Source organism: Pelecanus crispus, chromosome 1, assembly GCF_030463565.1.
Source record: "Pelecanus crispus isolate bPelCri1 chromosome 1, bPelCri1.pri, whole genome shotgun sequence".
In the NCBI taxonomy this organism is placed as follows: domain Eukaryota; kingdom Metazoa; phylum Chordata; class Aves; order Pelecaniformes; family Pelecanidae; genus Pelecanus; species Pelecanus crispus.
This window is the reverse complement of record NC_134643.1, coordinates 148990709-149010560: the sequence shown is the minus strand read 5'-3', so window position 1 is coordinate 149010560 and position 19852 is coordinate 148990709. Positions and strand designations below refer to the sequence as shown.

At 42.6% G+C, this 19852-nt stretch overlaps 1 protein-coding gene across 1 annotated transcript in view; it reads right to left on the bottom strand.

The window, feature by feature from the left end:
• Window positions 1-19852, bottom strand: part of DHRSX (dehydrogenase/reductase X-linked) — a 174993-nt gene that overhangs the window by 133981 nt on the left and 21160 nt on the right. The window contains exon 3 of the mRNA XM_075727609.1: window positions 3417-3524. Coding sequence (XP_075583724.1) covers window positions 3417-3524 — 108 coding nt within the window. The remainder of the gene's footprint in view (window positions 1-3416; window positions 3525-19852) is intronic.

Below are 19852 nucleotides of genomic sequence, written 5' to 3'. Positions count from 1 at the left end.
GGTCATAAAAATGACTGAGATGTCTTGATTTTCAACATCCTTATTGTTAAGAGCATATTTATTTGTAAGCGCACACAAAATACCATCTTCAGTATCAGTCACTGGTCAGTAAGCACCAAAGATGGTGTGTCATTTACCTTCTCTCTCTGAAAATGAGATTTCAAGCTTATTTATCAAGTAGTAAATTGCACTGGAGGGAGCACGAGCTCCTGGTGTGGTTTGACTCAAGACTCACCACTGGCAATAGCTTTCCCTACCAGGGGTTTGCTGTCTGTCATGAGATTTTCCTTAAGTAAAGGCCCCGCTCGCTGTGAGTAATACTATCACAGCATGGCAAAAAGTCTCAATGAAACCTATGAAACAAACCCAGAAAAAATTACTTTCATCATTTCAGCATTCACGCCAACCTTTTTCCCAGCGGGAGGCTGAGGGCAGGGTGAGCAGTATCCACAGAGGGAGACCACTGGTAGGAGAAAGGAGTCTTGTGCACCAGTGCTGGGACTGGAAAGGATGAAGCTGCAAAAGCACTGTGCAACCGCTTGCTGAAAATTCTCTGAGTGAGCACACTGCCTTTTCATATGGTGCCTATTTATGTTCCGCAAGGTAACATGCTTTCTACTTATTTGTTTTCCTCATTCCATTGGTAGACTGGATTTAAAAGTAAATTACTTCAAACATTTACTCCTCTAAAATGTCGAATGGAGTCAAAATCACATGCATCACAAATGGTGAATCATCTTCACATCAGACCTTCAGGTCTGACTCATTCGCCCGCTGCAGGGATATCATTCTTTATTGCTAAATAGTCTCATTACTTAGTCCCTGTAATGGGAAAGAAGCATTCAGTGAATGGGCAAGACTGACTGTGAGCTACACGAGTCTGCCTTGCAAACCCAAATTCACTTAACATGCACACTTTTTTCACCTAAGTCCACACCTGTATACAAACATAGGATGAAAACATTTCCAGAGTAGAAAGCTTGAGCACGCTCACTGTCTTATTTGAGGCTTAAATCTTTGCTTGCGTGGCCTGATGCTGAATGCGCTAACGCATGCCAGTGTGCCAGCAGGTATTTTAAGCATACTCGGGACACTTGGGGCCAACAGTTAGCAACAAGGATGGAAGGTCATTGCATTTAATGTGTTTTTGAGACTGTTTTAATCTTGCAGCTGGAACAAAGCCTGAGACTATCCATTCTACTGACAGGGCTTCTTTGCTCTGAAGAATTTCACAGGCTGTGACTCACCGGGCTCAGTGTTTAGGTCAGAGTTTTCCTGAAAAAATTGAATCAGTTGAAAATCTTACTCATCAAATGCTTCCTATAATTAATTTCATTAATTTACATTTGTAGAGATTCGTAATGCAAATATTAAGGTTGGTACAAATGAAGAGCGAATGGAAACGTCTGTGTCTGTAACCACCAGAAGAAAGAGCAAAGCAAAGAGTTAAAAGAATGCCCCTTATTGAAAATAAAGGACATGCTTCCGGGACACCATTCCTGTATTGTTTATATCAAGGCCACAGCACAGAGGACTTGCCAGCAGATGACCACGCACTCTGACACCAGGAGGATAACATCACAGTTGCACCATATCACCTATACCATTACTCTTCCTGTTAGCCCACCCAGAAAATAGGCTCTAGACATAGCGTATATACTCCAGACAAGGAAAAAATGTACTAAGAGCTGATGACTCCTAAAGGGTATAAAAGATCTGTCCATGAACCACAGAGACGGAATATGAACTCAGTAGCTGGCATACATTTTGCCACGCTGCACAAGTGATGCTCACCAGACCACTTGAGCACTCACGTCTCGGTGCTTGTGAGAGTATGGGTGTGAGTGTGAGTGAATGAGATCTATGAGTGGGTGATTCTGAGTGGAAAAAATCAGCTTATTTAGAGATTTTGCAATTATATATCACCTTCCCTTTCCCAAAGATCTCACACCAAATTTTGTTACACGAAATACACTAAACATTAAATGGTATAAAATAAGTTTCAAAAAAGTAGCAATATTCTATGCTTCTATGACCCTATGCAAAGAGAACAAAATTGGCCTTTTTGTTTTCCCACTGAGTACATTTTTGCAGTCCACCTTAAACAGGAAAAGATACTTCCTTAGTGAAATATTAATGCTGGCATCATTAAGCTACATCTATCTACATTAGCTACATCTAGCATCTAGCTACATATAGCAGCATCTGTTTGCATTTTTGCAGATGCTTGGTTTTGACACGTCTATTAAAACATGTATGAGTAAGTGGTATTCCATATTACACCTGTACGATTCCAGGGCAACTCCATTAGTGTTACTGACTGCACTAAACTAAAAATACATAGCTACTATGCTCTCGTTTATTGTTTGGTGTGGGTTGTTTTTTTTTTAAAGACGTATACAGAACCTTAGAAAGATCACAATCTGCATAAAAGCTAAATAAAATGGCATCACCAGTGTGCTAGGTGTATTATGAAATACCAACCTTCAGTGACCTTATGGTGTAAAAGTTAGTGTTTTAGGTAAAAACCTAGTGAAAGAAAGATGAAGGGAGCAAAATGTAGCATTTTAAACATAAGTATTCATGATGTTATATACTGATGTAGTAGATATATTAGTGTATGTGTATATATATGTAGTACAGAAAGCTTTAGAAAATAGGAAAAAAAGTCTCACTAATATTGTCTGTAGCAGAGAGAAGAAATTCTGCCCTCAGAACATTTTTGGAGTTCCTACAGAAAATCACCTATCCTGACTTCAGATGTCTAAAAGACATCTCAATCTAACATAGTCACCTTGTAAACTCTTTATTATCAGTGGAGAGAAACAGGCACCTCCAGAAGGTGAGCTGTCCAGCCCATCTCAGACTGACATGAATGAACCTCTTGTATTTATTTTCTTGTCTTGCCTACAAAGGCCACCTACAGTGACAAACTAAGATGTGCAATTTTCACACGGCTGAAATTATAAGGGCTTCTTCTGCCCTTCCAGCATGGATCATCCCCCACTACACACTGGAATACTCATTCAAGGAGTTAGTTTTCCTCTTAATGAACATGTGCACCCTGAAGTTGAAGCATAGCCCATCCTCAGTAACAAGATAATAAAATGTTTTTGTAATACCTGTATTTTTAAGTCTTTTTCATGACCTTATTGTTTACTTCTTATGCAAGGTAGTCCAAGTCTTCCAAGTTTTGCATTAAAAAAAAAAAAATCCCATCTACTTTTCTTTAAAATCTTGCAAAGTAAAACACAAACCAAATCTTTATTTATGCTAAATGCTAGCAAAACCCTGGCTCCTCCCCTCTCCTTCCTTCCTCTGACATATGTTTACTTGTAATGGAAAGAAAATACTCCTTAAAAGAAAAAAAATTGCTTTCTGAAACAAAAAATATATTAAGAAAATAATGACTTTACCTATTATGACGTGCATGCCAAGTCTTGCCAAATGCTTCACGGTTTGGTAACCAATTCCTTTAGCACCTCCAGTCACTATAGCAACCTTTCCATTTTGTGTAGGGAAAACTATATGGAGAAAAAGAAATAATGCAAGGTTAGTTCCCAATAGTAACACGATTAAGAAGTTAAGCTGTATTTTAAAGAGGCATACACTTGACACACCACTCAAGCCAGGCCAGTAAACAATCTCAAAAGCGAACTCTGTATGGAAATAAAAACCACAGAGCATCCACCATTACTTACAGTACTATAATTTTCCAGTATTAACAGTTCACGAAAGACTGAAGTTGACAATATGGAAGACAGACAACCAGTTCAGAAAGTTTCTCATTTCTATTTGCATGCATTTTGTAATCCTGCAGTAATCTGCCCTTTAAAGTTTTCACCTGAACTTTGTCAGAGAGCAAGGTGACAGCTGTTACAAGTCAGCTCAGGGACGGTTTACTTCATGCGTACAGGGAAAAAAATTCAATCGGCAGCATAATATCCTGCGAACTTCTGGAATGACGAAAGACAGGCCTCTACCAGTAACACGGGGGAAATAGCAAACAGCTCAGTCAAAGACGACACATCCCAAGGGCAGGAGCCGGCTGGCCTAATTTAGCTGCTTAGCTGAGCACTCCCGTGTTGAAAATCTCAGGGTCCCGGCCCCCAAAGGAAGGAGGGGGCAATTTTTTTTCATGAAACCCCCACCTGCTTTTCCCACCCGCGCCAGCCCGCTGCCGCGGAAGCCAGCGTCCCCGATGCCCACGGCCGGCCCCGCACCACCTCTGCCCCAGCAAGGGCTTCCCAACGCAGGGCAACGCACGGCCCAGCGGGTCGGCCACACTCCCCAAACCCCCTCTGCTCGGTGCTCCTTAGACCTGCGCCCGTGCCTCCTGCATCCCCAGGCAGCCCTTCCACCCCCGAGCAAGCTGAAAAGTGGCCGGGATGGCCCCAGCGGGGCAGCCGCCATCCCGCCCGCGGGCTCCCGCGCCGCCCCCGGTTGCCCAACGCACCCCTTCAAGATGGAGGGAGCCCTCCCGCCAAAGGCGAGCAAAGGCATTTTAATTCAACTGCTAGCAGGGGGCACGAATTGGGTCAAATATCAAATACGATTTTTTGATGAGGTGGCGGATCTTTCCTGTGAAGCACGGCGTGGTCTTCAGGCGACCGAGCTGAATTTCTGTTTGCTTTTTAGACGAAGCTGCTAGGTATTTGTACGGGGAAAATGGCACTGAATATTTCATTTTGCCGCGGTGCACCGTCCGCAGGCAATGTTATAGATAACAAACGTTAAAAAGATGCCGACTTTCATCTATCAAAGGACTTTCTATTTTGATTTCTAGGTTTTTAGGGGATTGCTTTGTTGTACAACACAAGCTGATATTTTATATGGTTATGAAACACAGAACTAGTGCTGATACTTGCTTTCTTCACAGCAACTTCAAAAAGGACCCAGAGTTCACCTTTCCTGAAATACATAGTTCTTTCCAGCACAATTCACATGAATTTCTGTTCTCTTCAGGTAATGACGTGATTCTTCCCATCCACGCAGAGTGAGAATTGTTTGAAAGTTAATTCCTATTACAGTGATATCCATGCATGTATCTGTCCTAATATATATAATTTGAGCTAAATAAAATTTCGCTAAGGGCTCCAGTTAGTTATATAAGCAGTCCTGCAATTTCCACCAAAAATACTTATCATAACAAACTCCAAGTAAAATGCACACTTTTTTTTTCAATAGTTAAGCCTAGAAATTAAAGCTAGACCTGATATTAAAGGCTTGGGAATTTTTTTTTACTCCAGGTACTCTTTTTTAATTGCTTGTTATTTTACCAGACTTGGCCTTTTTAGGTGATGTTTTCCTGGTCTGTTCTCTGTCAGTGAAGCAGAAAAAAAAAGAAAAAAAAAAAAAAAGTTTTTGCGGTTTTTGAAACTGCAGACAGGAGACAAAGATTTTAAAGCAGAAGAAAAATAAATGTTCTTAGTGTCATAGATGTTGTTGTCACCTCTATGTGAACAGCCCTTTTGTCTCAGCGTGGCCGGATACGTTTGACATTGGGCAAGGACATATAATCTCAAGTCCTTTCAGCCACGGACTGAAAACCACTGTCTGAATGATTTGTGTCCTTAAAAAGGGGGAGCAGCATGTGTCCACTGTTCAACTTGGGTGGCATTTTAGACCACATGAAAACAGGAACACGTTGCCTTGTACCAAAGGCGCGCTGAGAGGAGACAGGTCCCTTGACCAGGAACAGGGCAAAACTCTTTGCAAGATGGCAGACAAACCTGAAACAAATGGCAAAGGCAGAAACTACAAGAAAAAGAAACAAAACTGGCCCCAGAACTGGTGGGATGCTGAGGAGGGAAACAGAATGTATGTTCACAAAAAAGACCTTCTCAAAGCCATCTCTGGCAGAGATTCACAGGTCTCCAGGATGCTTCTTTAGTTTCACCAGCAAGTAACTCTAGCAATTCAGTGGGAAATAAGGCTACGTACAACCTTACCACACCAATACCTGACTTTCTCACATCCCAGTTCAGGTTTGTTAGCTCAAAAAGTTCAAGACTCGGAAAAAGGAGCTCTTACAAAGCAAATACCCCTTTGTCCAGCTGAGCCCACACTGTGAAACCCATTCTGAGGCTTCTCCTGAGGGGTCGAACAGCTTTAAATCCACACAAGAAGAGCTGGCACTGCCTTGGTGTTAAAGCAGGAAAGGCCATGTCTGGCCATGCTAGGTACACGTGTGAATTCTGCATGTGGCAAGTGCACATGTACTTGTAAACAAAACGCCATTGAGAAGGCAAATCGTGAGCTGAAGTCTACTAAGTAATTTTCTTTAAAAGTATCCATGAGGGCTGCAAAGAAAAGGACAATTTTTGGTCCCAACAGCCACTCAAGTCAGGTACATTACCAAGTTGCGATGAAGAGCATGACAGATAGACAGACTCCGCTGCAGAGCTGCATTCAGTGAGATCCCGTATTAGAGAGAGCTTTGAAACAGGGCTGTTTTTAGCAGCCAGCTCCGAGGACCTAAGCAAGCACCCAGGGAGGGAGAAATGAGGGCTGCAGACACATGGATAAATGGCCAGCATCTGTTTTATTTACAACAGCTACAGCATACAGCTTCCACAGAGCATGGTTTTGAAAAGACACAACACTGCATGTCACATCTCCGTATATCGGCTCTCTTCATCCAAAATGGGAAACACAAAAAGAAGAACTGAAACACAGCTTTGGGGGGGAAAAAAGCCCCACACACCCCCCTCAAACAACCCCCTCAATTATTAATTTTAATTTTATTAATCTTAAATTGATTTTAATCTGCAGAAAAGTTTTACTGTTCCCATGAAGACAGATAACTTAATGTAAAATGAATCTCCATGAAAGTGAGACACCGCTAGTTCTTACATCAATAAAAGCAGTCAACATCAAATCTAGTGATCCGGCAACTACAGGGAAAGGCAGTCTCTGGGTGCCCGGTTCCCGCTGGAACTCCACTGTCGGGTAGAATTTGCAAAACCCCCACCTTTTCAGTGTGAAAACACCTCTTCCACAATGAAACCCAGTATCAGACTTTCAAAGCAGACCTGAGCTCAGCCTGGTCTTCCAGCTGATACTGGTTTATTTTGTGCGAGAGGTTGAGCCGAGCGTGGCTGGAGGCTGGGAGCCCCCCGGGCAGGAGGCAGGGGAGACCCACCGGCTTTGCCGTGCAGGGGAGGTTGCCTCCGGTGCTTCTTGCACCTCATTTAAAACACCCCAACTCTCTCTCTGCCTCTGCTCCCGGTAAGCAGGGAGATACTGATCTCAATTACAGAGGCGTAATGCCAGTGATCTCACCGTGGGACATGAGAACCGTACAGCCCTGGTGCTAATGAAATCCCCTGACCAAGCACTAGCTGTTAATTTCCCTTTGTGTTCAAAGAAACCAGCCTGCAGTCCTTACGTGCTGCTTTATCACACCAAAGTCTGAGAGGCTTCTCCCAGCCTGAAGGTTCTGCCTGCATCCCAACGTATTTGGAAGAAATAAGCCTGTCTACTTTGCAAGTCGATTAAGCTAAAGCACAAAAAGAAGGCAGGTTTATTCTGTACTAAATATATCCAGATATGAAGCCATTTTAAAATAATTATTGTCCTTTTAAATATACTTCTTAATTTGAAATAACTTCCATATACAGAGACATCCTCATTCACAGTCGATACCACAAAGAATTTAAGGCAATTCTATAATTTTTAAAAATACTGATTTTCAAGGGACTCTTAAAGAGGGCTGTCAAGACATCTCTGCAACTGCCCAGACCACAGAGAAATAAAACAGACTACAGAACCGTACCAGTGACCACTTCCGTATCAATGACCAGTTCCTGCTGGCAAAATCTCAACTCTGGGGTAGGGATGGGGGTAATTGAAGTAGCAAAATCAAAACAGAGGCATTAAACTTTCTTCTTTGCAGAAATGTACTATGTGAACACAAACAATGCAAATCCCAGAAGAGCTCCCCTTAAAAGTTGCTTGCTTTGGTATTCTGTAATCTTTAAAACAGAGCCTGTTTGAGGCGGAAAAAAAGAACAAAAAAAAATATTAAAAGTTTATTAAAAGCAAATCGCATCAAATTTTTACTAAGTTCCATCTCCTATCCTATTAATCCAGCATCTGCATTGTGGAACATTATGAGTCATGTGGACATTAAAATATAATATCTTTATATTAATCTCTTCATTAAACCCTCTTTTTAAGACACTGAAGGCCAAAGGGAGAATTTAGATTATCTGAATCAGTCTCCAGTCCTTATCAGGCAAGAAAGACGAGCACCGCTGAAGGCATCTGAAGAGCTGGTCAGAGGGGCCACCCGAGGCACGTCATGCTGGGACCTGCCTGCACCTCCTGAACTGGGCAGTCGGCGCAGGGACTTCAGCGGTATTTGTGCTCAAGAGACCCCCGCAGACAAATCCTAACAGTTATTTTTTCCCTTCCTCCTATAACTGAATAATTTACATGCAAATATTATGACTGAAGGTAACTGACAGAACCGCAGATGGAAAAAAAAAGGAAAAAAAGACAAGAAGCCACAATGAATGTTTAGTTTGATGACAGACTAATAAGTGCCAAGTTTGGAGCTGTTCCTGTATAGCAACACCGAGTGAGAAAGAGAGGGCAAACTGTAATTGTCAGTCCTCATTTAGCGCCACAAGACAAGGCACAATCGAGTTTTTCTAGTTGGCTAAAGAATTCATACGGTTCAGTCTACCACTGAAATATTGAGTAGTTTTTCCTATCCCAAAATACCCTGATTTACACTGTGGCAGTGCTGAGATATAGCCATTAAGATCCCTTTCAAAGTAGATGTAGAAAAATAATTCATTTGCTACTCCGAGAGGCAATCAGTAGGCCGCTGGGGAATCCATGCAGCTTTCAGCAATAGCCTTTTGTTTGAGCTTTACAGTAACATCTCCGTAAACTTCTGTCTCAGCAGAAGCTGAATAAACAGGGTCCAGACTCAAAAAGTCAGTCCAGGACTATCCTAACAGAGGACAATTTCAGCTACTCAAGTCCTGAGGAATAAACCAGACAATCTTTTTTTTTTTTTTTTTTCTTGTATGATACCAGCTTTCACCAGCAGAAAAGTTGCATGTCCTAAACCTGTCCTAAGCCAGGGCAGATGATCTTCCAAATGAAAATGGTCTTCCCAAATTTACACACCAAAATCTTTTCTGCCTCTGCTGCTTCCTATCACTTTCCTAAGGAACATCAATATGCAATCAAGATTAAGGCTTTTAAGGCTGGAAACCAGGTAGGTGGCAACCAGCCTGACTAGTCCTTCTGTGAAAAGGTATCCTGCTGGTTTCAGCAGTTGCAAGCCACCAGACCTTCCGCTCATGAACAACTGTCATGCATACATGCAGATCCACTGGCACATGACCAACAGGTCCAACGTACCTTGAATCAATGGATGCATTGTGTAAGGGTGAGTTATTTGCCCAGGGAGAGCATCTGTTTCCAAGCACAACTGGAATTTTGCACCAGCTAGGTGACAAGCCTCCTAGCTTTTGTCTTACTTTACTTCTGCAGAAGTGAAAGTCAGGAATCATGAGGAAACAGACATACTGAAGACAGGCTGGCCATGGAGTTACTCATGGGAAGGGAAAGGTGTTGAAGAACCAGAACAGCAGGAGAAACCAAACCATGGAAATGTGTCCCTTACTCTACAAACACATAGTAAGTATCTCAAGGTGCTATTAATGGAACAGCAGCAGCCACATGGCTGTAAGAATTTCAGAAGCCAGGGGAAGACCTAATTTAAGAAGCCACCCACACAGCCACCGACAGGGAAGACGGATTGTTAACAACCACTCACAAAACCACAGCAAAACCCCTGGCATCCGTAAGACCAAGTTTCTTGTTTAACTGTTGCACAAGGTGCACACGGGTCCTAAAACGTTGCGTGCCAACAAACCAACAAACAATAACTCACACTTACCATTGCTGGAAATCCATAAAAACTCCATGCCCTGTATTTCAAGTTGGGATATCCTACATGGGAACACATGTGCAGCCCATGCCCTGTGAAGCGGACATTTCCACAATTGGACAGGGCTCCCGCACACGTGCAGCATGGGCAGTCACAGGACCAGCGGCAGCAATTTGTCTGGACCGCGTGGACACCTGGGAATCCAACCAGTGCCGTAACTCAAGGCAAGGTACCAGGTCTTCAGTGAGCCTGGACAAATGGCCAAAGTGTAGCAAGCCAACAAATGACACAAAAGGAGGAGAGTCAGCAGCTACGCCAACTAGAAAAGCAGCGTGCTCACCCAGCTAAGGAGCTAATGTGTATCCTCATCCCTTCCTGACCTCATCAACACGGGAACAAGTGATAGCTCTTCAGAGTTAGCAGCAAACATCTGCTGAGGCAGACTAATAAAATTTTTTTAATTGCCAATGAAAGCAACCAAAAACAAACCCCATATTTAATCCTGCTTTAAGGTTACAGCACTTGTTTAGCTTTTTGACAAGCATGCCAGCTTGCTTATAGGAACAAAGTGATAACATTTGCAGGCAAGCTGAGAAGCCAGAGATAGAAGTTCCCAAAATCGACTCCAGGACTCATCCCCACATATCTCATTTAACCCATGGGAAAGCCGTGCTGCAAAGGATTAATAAGCAGAATAGCTCCTCCTCTCTCTTATTTTCATCTCATGAACACATTGGGGAGCCTTAGGAGGTATTAGCACCAAGTATTATCAGAGTTCAGTACCACAAGATTGGAGCACCAGCATCCACAGCAAGACCTAACTATAGTAAAAGTAATACACATATTAAAAAAGATGCAAGATCAGCTGGCACAGTAGTAAGAAGAGAGTTATGACACCAGAATTACAGGACTGAAAGAAATAGGGGTGTTTTTGCTAAAGAAAAATAATGATATCCTAAATAAGGCAGCTTTTCAGACCAACAGCTTTTGGCACTCAAAAATCCAAGTCCTGTGATAAGAGATCTCTCTAGCAACAATGGGAAGAGGGGTGGAAAGCTGCACTAAAAATTTCATTTGCATGACACACCTATCTGCATTTCTTCTAGTGATTCTTGGAAAGACATGATAAATGTAGATAAAGGGAGAAGTGTGCATGGAAGGCAGGGTGTGGAAGAGGAAGGAGAAGGGAGTATTAGACTCCCAAAGACACAGGAAAAAGAAAGCTTTTTTGTCAAGAAGAGGTCATTTTTGAGTGCTTCAACACCCTTTCCCTCCTCTTCACCTTCCCCCCTACTTCCAAGAATTTAGCTGACAGAGATGCATCTTTAAACATTTTAATACACCTTAATCATAAATCTCTGCATGGTGTATTGCCCTCAAGGCAAAAAAAAGGTCCAGCAAGGAGACCTGCATAGACAGCTTGGCCTCCTGCTACTTAGAGATGCAAATCAGCTGTGGTTTGGTGCGGGGAACATGGTGTAAGTCAAGGCATTGTAACCACAGACTGGTAGAAAGGTAAGCTATAGCTATTGCCGAAGTCATCCAAAAAATATTTCTTCTGCACTTGTACATGTATTTTCAGCACCTGGTTTTCTAGAGCGTATGACTGGAGTGTTTGCAAGTGAAGGAGTCCTGCCTGGTTACAAGAGCCAAAGGAAGCTGCAGTTTCACACATCTTTCAACTACAGCCTGAGTGGTTTTGCTTTATTTGTCAAATAGGATCCTCAGTAATATTGATCCTGGACTTTGTGATGCTGCTAGACTTGTCAGAAGGGCTGCACAGAGAAAAAGATGATTGCAGTTTTCAAAAACAATATAGATGGTAATTTTCCAAACCAATTTAAGCTGCCTGCTCTGAGCGTGAAGAACATTTTCCTCCAATAAACCCTACGCAGACCTTCTGCATCAGGCTCATTGATCACATGAGAAAAAGCTGACTGTTGCCTCCCCAAGAAGGAAGAGGCTGGGAATGGAGAGAACTAAAGAGGATGGTTAATCTGGGAAGTTTTCTTGCCATTTCTGAATTGGGTTTCTCTAAGACAATGGGAAACAAGGCTGAATTGAAAAATGGTTTGGTGACGCATATATCCAATCTTTTTACAATACAAGTTCGGGCTGATTTTGAGAGAGAGATATTAGGAAATCTGATCCCCACAAATATGGAGCTGCCCTAAGGTAAAAGAAAGCCAAAGTAGAAGGGAGGGTGCAGTTCCTGAGTCCTAAATCTCACTTCTGGCCATGTTTGCCATTCTCAGGTTCTTTGTTCCTTTAGCCAAAACTCATCTAAAGATAAGACATTTGATTGAACACACCATTATACAAATCAGACAGTTGGGAAATACCACAGTGCACTATTAAAATCTGCTAAAAATTCATCAGGAATCCAGGTTTGCCCACAATCCACTCCGGAAGTAAAGTTCCCAACTGAATGAGTAGGAATAAGAGAGCACTCGATCCCTGGGAGGGTATGGGGGGAGAAAGAAAGGAAGAAAGAAGAGATGGAAAAGTTGCCTTAGATCTGCAAGTATAAATTTAACATTGTGAAATTACGAGTCTACAAGTTCCAGGTAGGTGTCAAGCAACTTCTGCCATCACACGCTAGTCCTTATCTTAAACATCCCTGCTATTCCTGGCTTTAGCCATTTTTTTGCTGGAGAAACACTCGTCTCAAGGAACAAGGATATTTCAGATAAAGGCTGATACTACACATTGACAAACTTGTGCAAGAATATTTGGCACAGGACTTCCCACTGGCATTACACCAGACATGGCATATTTTGCTCCACTGTGCAATCATTTTGTCTTGGGGACAGATGCCAACTAGGGACTCGGATGAGGCCATGAAACGCCACCTTCACTTGGAAGAGAGGAGAGGGCTTTGCTGCCGTACAGCCAGATATGAGACGCGTGTGGGACACCACCGCGCTGCAGCTGGAGCGGCGGCTGAAGGGCACAGCGCTAATTGGGCTCAGCAGAGGCGATCGATACATGAGCAGCCCTGGCTTCACTCATGAAAGGCACTTCACAAAAATCTAACATGGGGTTTTGTGAAATAAGGGCAAGACGGTTGTTGCAATAATATGAAGAAATCCTGATAATTCCTTACAGTATACTGGACAGCCACAGCCTGCATGTGAAAGATTACTGGGTTTATTAAAAATACCAGGAGAAGAAACTCGACACTAGCTTCAAGAAGAAAGTAACCATCCCCTACATATGCATATATTTAAAGGATCCATTTACCCATATAATTTCTTACATGGGAAAATACTATCACAAGAATAGAGAAGGACATATTTCCATTTGCCATGTATTCTCTGCCCTGCTTATCTTTCATTCCTTTTATATATTTACCTATTAAATCTTTATGGCTTTCTTCTCTTTCGCTCCAGTCACACTAAAGATAGGGAAGTTATACATAGGTGTGTCTTTAAATCAAGAAAAAGCATCTGGTTATCTTTTGAACAGATTTACTGATACTTACTCCCATACTCCCTCCCTCTGGGCAAAGGTAACTGTGCAATACCTCAGGCAATGTCATTTTATGTAAAACTTCCCAATGCTCTTCAAGTCATGTCATCTTGTAATTATATTTTTTTCCTGTTGTGAAATAAGAGATGAAAAAGAGGAGCTCATCCCAGGAGATTTAAATAGGGGTAATGGAAATAGCTCTGCATAGTCTAGTACCTGCAGAATGAATTTTCCAATTTTCCCATCATGCAAAAGTTAGAGACATTAGAAATTTTTTTTTTTTCATTCTGTATCAGGAACTGAAGATTGTCCAGGCTCCAAGCTTTTACAAACAGCTAACAAGTAGATGCAGCTCCATCTCAGAATGGTTTACATCCTTCAGGATGTAAGAAACCATTTCAAGTCCTTGCTCTCAGTCATACGCCAAGCATACAAAAGCCTTCCCAGTGTAACTCCCAATCGAACAGCGGAAAGTTTCAGTTTCACCAAACATTTGTCATTAAAGACACATTTCCCTCTCACAAAGGTCCTCAATAAATGTAGTATTTCTCCATACCATGCTCAGAAATCCAGTGAACAATTTGTAAGAAGCCATAAATAGAAAAAAAAGTGAAATGTAAATAATGTCAGAAAATGTCTTCTCTCGGAAAGACCACGTCCCAGCTAGCTCAAAAAACTTGACAAACAGTTATCTGCATGAAATGTGGCACAGAATTCCTGAGGTTTTAAAATGTCATGTCTAACTGTGAAAAATTAGCATTTAGGTTATAGTTTTGACCTAAAAAACAGGGTGATGACAGTGAATTTGAAATGCTAAAGAAAAAAAGAATCGGCAAAGAGTGATGTGTCTGTTACTCCATTATGAATTGAGTAAATGTCACAAGTGGCTGCAATGCAGAAACCTCATTTCAGAAGCCTGTAAATGTTGGGCTGGTTGTTTCACAATAAAGAGACCCCAGGGAAAAAAAAAAAAAACAAAGAGCTGCTACTCTTGATTTAATCCCAAATAATGTAGAAATCAACCTGAGCAGGCAAGCCCCCACACCTTGCATGGAAGAAAAGTTCTGTAATAAAGCTTCGAGTCTGAAGAATATTTACGGTACCCAAAGCTCAGAAAATGCTGAAACTCAGATATTCATCAGCACTTTCATATGCAGAAACTGAAGCAAAGAGTGATCCCCTTACTTATGGTCAAACTGGCAAGATTGATCTACTCACTTATGGTCAAGCTGGCAATCCAAACCAAAAGTGAAATATTGCTACCTGCTTTGTAGCATCTCACCACAGGAATTAAAAAGCCAACAGAAAACAATTTATACTTTGAACTATGATCTATACTTTTCAAAAGACCAAATAATTTAAATTTTCAAGACAGTATTATCATATTCCTAGACAGTACAGGATAGTGTATCGTAACCCCCAATATCATCTTTACAGCTTCTACTTTTACTGCTTGTGAATTCCAACACCCCTTATGCTGACCACACGCTATTAAAAGATTGAATTAATCATTCCATCACTTCTTGCTCAGAGCACAGATGGAGAGATACAACTGGGCAACCAATACATCGAAAAAGTCAATTCTTTAAATATTCCCTTACTATATTAGACTTGGGGCCGGGGAGGTGGGAAGTTGGGAAGACCATTAAGAGTAGTTTAAACTGCATCTCTTCTCTTCCCAGAGACAGAGAATGTAATTTCCATATCCCAATCAAGCTTAAGAGCATCCAGCTGAAGGTCGCATTCAGAACTGCCTCTTCCAGCCGACAAAATGCTCTGCTGCCACTTAAACAGTCCCCTTTGCTTCCCATGGCTTCAGCGGGACAGTATTTCCATCAAATGTAAATAAGTAAGCAGAAGTCACGAGTTGGTGTACAGAACTTAAAAGGTAATTGAAAGTTTCTGGAGTACTTCAGAAAACTGTGCAATCACTTGTGAACTGAAGTGCTTGTTATCATATACAAAGCTCCAGTAATTAGAATCAGGAGGAGAGGTACAAGGTGATTAGGGATTATTGGGAAAAATCTAGTTAACAGGAAGTGTAGCACATAAACCAATCGGTACTTAAAGCTACCCTGAGATACCAGCAATTAATTAAAATACAAAATGTTAAAAAGCACATTTCCATATTATTAAAATCTTCAGAAACGACTGATGATCAGAAGCCATTACAGCGTCGACATTAATGCGAGATAACCCTCAGGTGCTACTGGTTTAATAAAGAAGATGGAAAATAGCTTCAACATCCCTTTCTCTTCCTCTCTTCCCTACTTCCACATCCTTCAAACCAGCCCCTGGCTAACGCATTTATTTCTGGGGCTAGCGGGCACCCGGTGAAGAGTCCGGAGAGAGGCAAAAGCTGTCGGCAGCTCATCACTCATATGGGTGCCCATCTGCCCCTCCGTGTACGTGCCCAAAGCAGCGGCTCCAAGGAAATCAAGGCTGACCTGCTTGCGTGGGACAAGAGCGTGCCGACAGAGGCGGACGCTGGTGGGGCTGCGCAGCCCCGGAGGGAGCCGCCCCGCGTGGGGCGATGCCTGAGCTTCATGCCCTGGCTGCCCGGGGGTCTGAGCCGCTCAACCCTCCCCTGACACATGCCACCTCCCAGGGCCACCACCCGGTGTCCAGAAACAAAAATCCATGATGGAAGATAGCTTTGTGGGTTTAATTTGTATTTTTTTAAAGATGGAAGCTCCACTGAAGCCCCCTGAGCCTCTGTACGGAGCTGTTTTCTGTACGCAAAACTGCTTAAAAATCAATTCTAGTGTGGAATGAGAAAGTACAAAGGGCATGCACATGTTTTGTCTTCAAGACAGCTACAACATTTGTTTTCCAAACATAGAATTTTATTCATTTTTCTCCTCTTTGATAACACGAGCAGGTCAGGGGTTTCAAATGGAGTATGAAAGTACAAGTACAGAAAGGTCTCGACTGTACTATATATAATTTCCTCATTCTCTCACGACAGTCCTTTTCTAGGAAAAGGCTGATTTCTTTTCAGACTCCTCTTTCTTAACACTTGCTGAAGTGATCTCATACTTAGACATTTTCTTTCAATGTTCATCTTTCTTGTTCTTCATAAAATATGCACCAAAGTTTTCACAAGGAAGGTAGCTGCTTTGCAATAGAGACAGCTAATTGTTTTGAAAGATTTTTTAAAAACTTAGATGTTTTTATTCCTCGGTGAAAAACTTATTTTTGAATGAAATTTTATAGGCCATTAACCTAATGCAGATTCACGGGACTCAGGGAATTAGTTAACTTAAAAGAGCAGCTACTGTGCATGCTCTATAATTGCTCTTCATCAAAACTGTCAAAGATTTTTAATATGCAGAGTTACTACACAGATTAAAAGCTCTCAAAGTTTGTCTCCGTATAAAAGGCCATCATTCCACAGTGTCATTATCTGCTATTAATATTTCAATTAGAGAGTATCACACCCTCCTCTGAAGAAACGCAACTGCTCACAAAATGAGTCCCATTATTGATAATGCTCCGGGAGTATGACACAAATGACCTATTTTTGTTCCTACATTTAACTACCTCCTATAAATAACTTTCCAAATTTTTAAGGGAAAGGCTCATTCCATACAGAAATGCACATCTGCTGACTGACACCTCCCAACCATCCTGCTTCTAAGAAGGGAGGCAAAAGCTGCAGGGACCACACCGGCCCTTCTGCACGGCCAGGCTATGACCTCACTCCCCAACTATCTGATCTCACCAGCCGTTCAAACAGGCCGATACACCACGGTGCACCCTGTCACTCCTTCTAAGCACATCAGACAGAAATACCAGCACTTTTCAGGCATCGGCACTAGCACAGACAGACTTCACCCCTGCTTTCTGTTCCACCTGACCAGAGGATCTAGCTCAAATCACACGGCCCCGCAACAGCCCATTTGGCGTGAAATACTCTTTCGAAGTACGATTCCTTTTTCTTTTTTGAGAAAAAGACACTTTGTTTATTATGACAGGTCTTATAGTCCCATTTTCGTCATGCCAAGCTGATAATCAAGTTCCAGTGCAGCTGATATACCTGGAGCCACCTCTCAAAGGACAGACCTTGCCAAGCTGATGGATGGCAGTTACCTACCTACAGCCCTCATATTACACCTCACATTAAACAGCAAAAAGTTACACCTACGTTTAACTTCTGTTTGATGCTAAATAATTAAAATCATTTGAATGAAGCTTTTTTTTTTTTTTTGAGAAGCATAAAGGAATTTAGCAATTGAAACATATCAAGGAGGGGAAAAAAGAGCTTGAGGAATAAAAGCCTAAGAGCTTGCACTGGCTTGTTTGGCAGCTCTCTGCTGTTTCCAATATTTCTCTCTCTAGGGCTTTTTCCACAAACAAGCAAGGCCTGTGTTTCAAACAAACACACACCTTATGCTGTGTGCTGACTTCTCGGTGATTTGAAGATGTGACCCTAAAATGCAGTTGCTATTCCAGACTCCAGCCTTACATCTCCATCAGCCACCCATAACACAGGGCCCGAACAGGTAGCCCACTCACCCTCAGTCCTTGGGGGGCTTCACCGTAAGTTAGAACCTCTCTCAGAAGAAATTACTGGTGATATGGAAGGCAAAAGGCGTGCAGCTTTTTGCAGGGAGAGAAAAGCGAGCCCCAGCTCCTGCCCCCCCCCCCCCCAAGCTGTATCAGTAGCTACTAGAGTTCTCATATTGACAATTATTTTATTTTATTGCATTTGAAGCTTTGCCACTTTCCATACAGAAAATCTGGCAGCACTGAGGGTTACACCACCTTCATTTTGGCCACAGTACCACCTCCCTCCCAAGGTACACTACAGCATCTGGCTAACGTGTCCGTGCCCTAGCGCAGCTTGTGACCAGCACTGCTGTACCAGCAAAAGCTCATGCTCTACTCCAGCCACAGTTACTGGCATTCCCTATTTCGCCTGGAGAAACAGAAAGACATCGTTTTACTGAATAGGCTGCTCTTCTGCAACTGTTGCTCTGCTAATGCATGCGGTACCTTTGTAAGGGAGTGCTCTGCCCAGCACGGCACTGCACCAGTATCTATCCCACGCTGGCAAAGCCAGCCCCGCGCAGGTTTAGCCTGGGGAAGACAAGCGTTCAGGTAGAAAAGCAATGGTCACACTCAAACCCGAGGCAGACAGGAGCGATGTCAATACGAAGAGGGACACCCAGAACAACTCACCAGGATCACACCACCTGTGCTCCTGTGACGGCAGTGATGTTTCTCCCGGGACCGCGGGCGTTTTGCCAGCCTTGCACTTCCCCGGTCCTTTTGCTGTTGCACACGCCAGGGACCGGCAAGAAGAAGAGGTCTCAGCATCTCCCCCTCCAAACCGCCACCGGCCAAGCCAGAAGAGCATGCTGCAAACCCATTTTGACACAGCCCCCGATGCATTTGCAAGCGAGGGCTCACGCCTGCAGAGACGCTGCCGGCAGAAGGGCTGAGCCAGCCACGCGCTGCCTGCTGAGCTGCCGTGGCGGCTCCCGCGGCTCCCGGCCTCGGTCCCTGTCGCCACAGCCCTCAGCAAAACGATGCGCTGGCCGGCAGCCGGACCGCCCTCGTAAAGATGACTTTGTCCTTTGCAGCAGAGGGTAGCAGCTTGGAAGAATTTGAACTGAATAAACCGGACCTCATTGCTGAATTACAATAATTTTCTCTATACGTATGTGGGTATGTATATGCTTTTAAGGAAGAAAAAGAATTATTGGAAAATTGGATTAGAAGACTGGAAAAAAATGGTTTTCACCTGTGTCTCACTAGAATGCCTTAGGACTGGTTTTACTGAGTAAATATTGAGAAGATTTTTTTAATCACTTTAAAAATGGAGGTGGAAGAGATGGATAGTAGATATGCTACACTTAATAGAAAAAAATCCCAATAAAGGTCATTAAATTAGAGCATAAACAAGTAAGACCATATGCCACTGTAGTATAACCCTAATAGCCATGCTCAAGATGAAATCCAGGCTACATCGTTGCCCACCTATTCTGTTGTTTTACATTCACTTCCCTGTATCTTCAAATATCCTTTTCTTCCCTGCAGTGCTGGATGATTACACATAATGACTTTAAAAGATCAACTGCAAAAATGAACCCATGAGAAACAATGGGAGGAATAAAGTTACATGCCTACAACCAAGTGCAAAGAATTCTGCTAGCGCCTACCAGGCACTACTGATGGCAGTGTCTGCAGCTCTTGAAACTTGCTTCTGACTCGAGTTAGTTGCACTTTAAATATCCATACCATATAATTAGGAAGTACAGCATCATCAAGAGAACATGGATTTTGCATTTCTTGACCTTTTTCCTACTAATTTTCAGCAGACTATTTAATATTAAAATTGCATGGTATGCAATGCAGCGACTCCAGTTATGAATACACAAGTAAGACTGGCATATAGGTGGTGGCATTAATTAGCACGAAAACACTCCAACAGGCAGATTAGATGGTATCTGTATTCACACT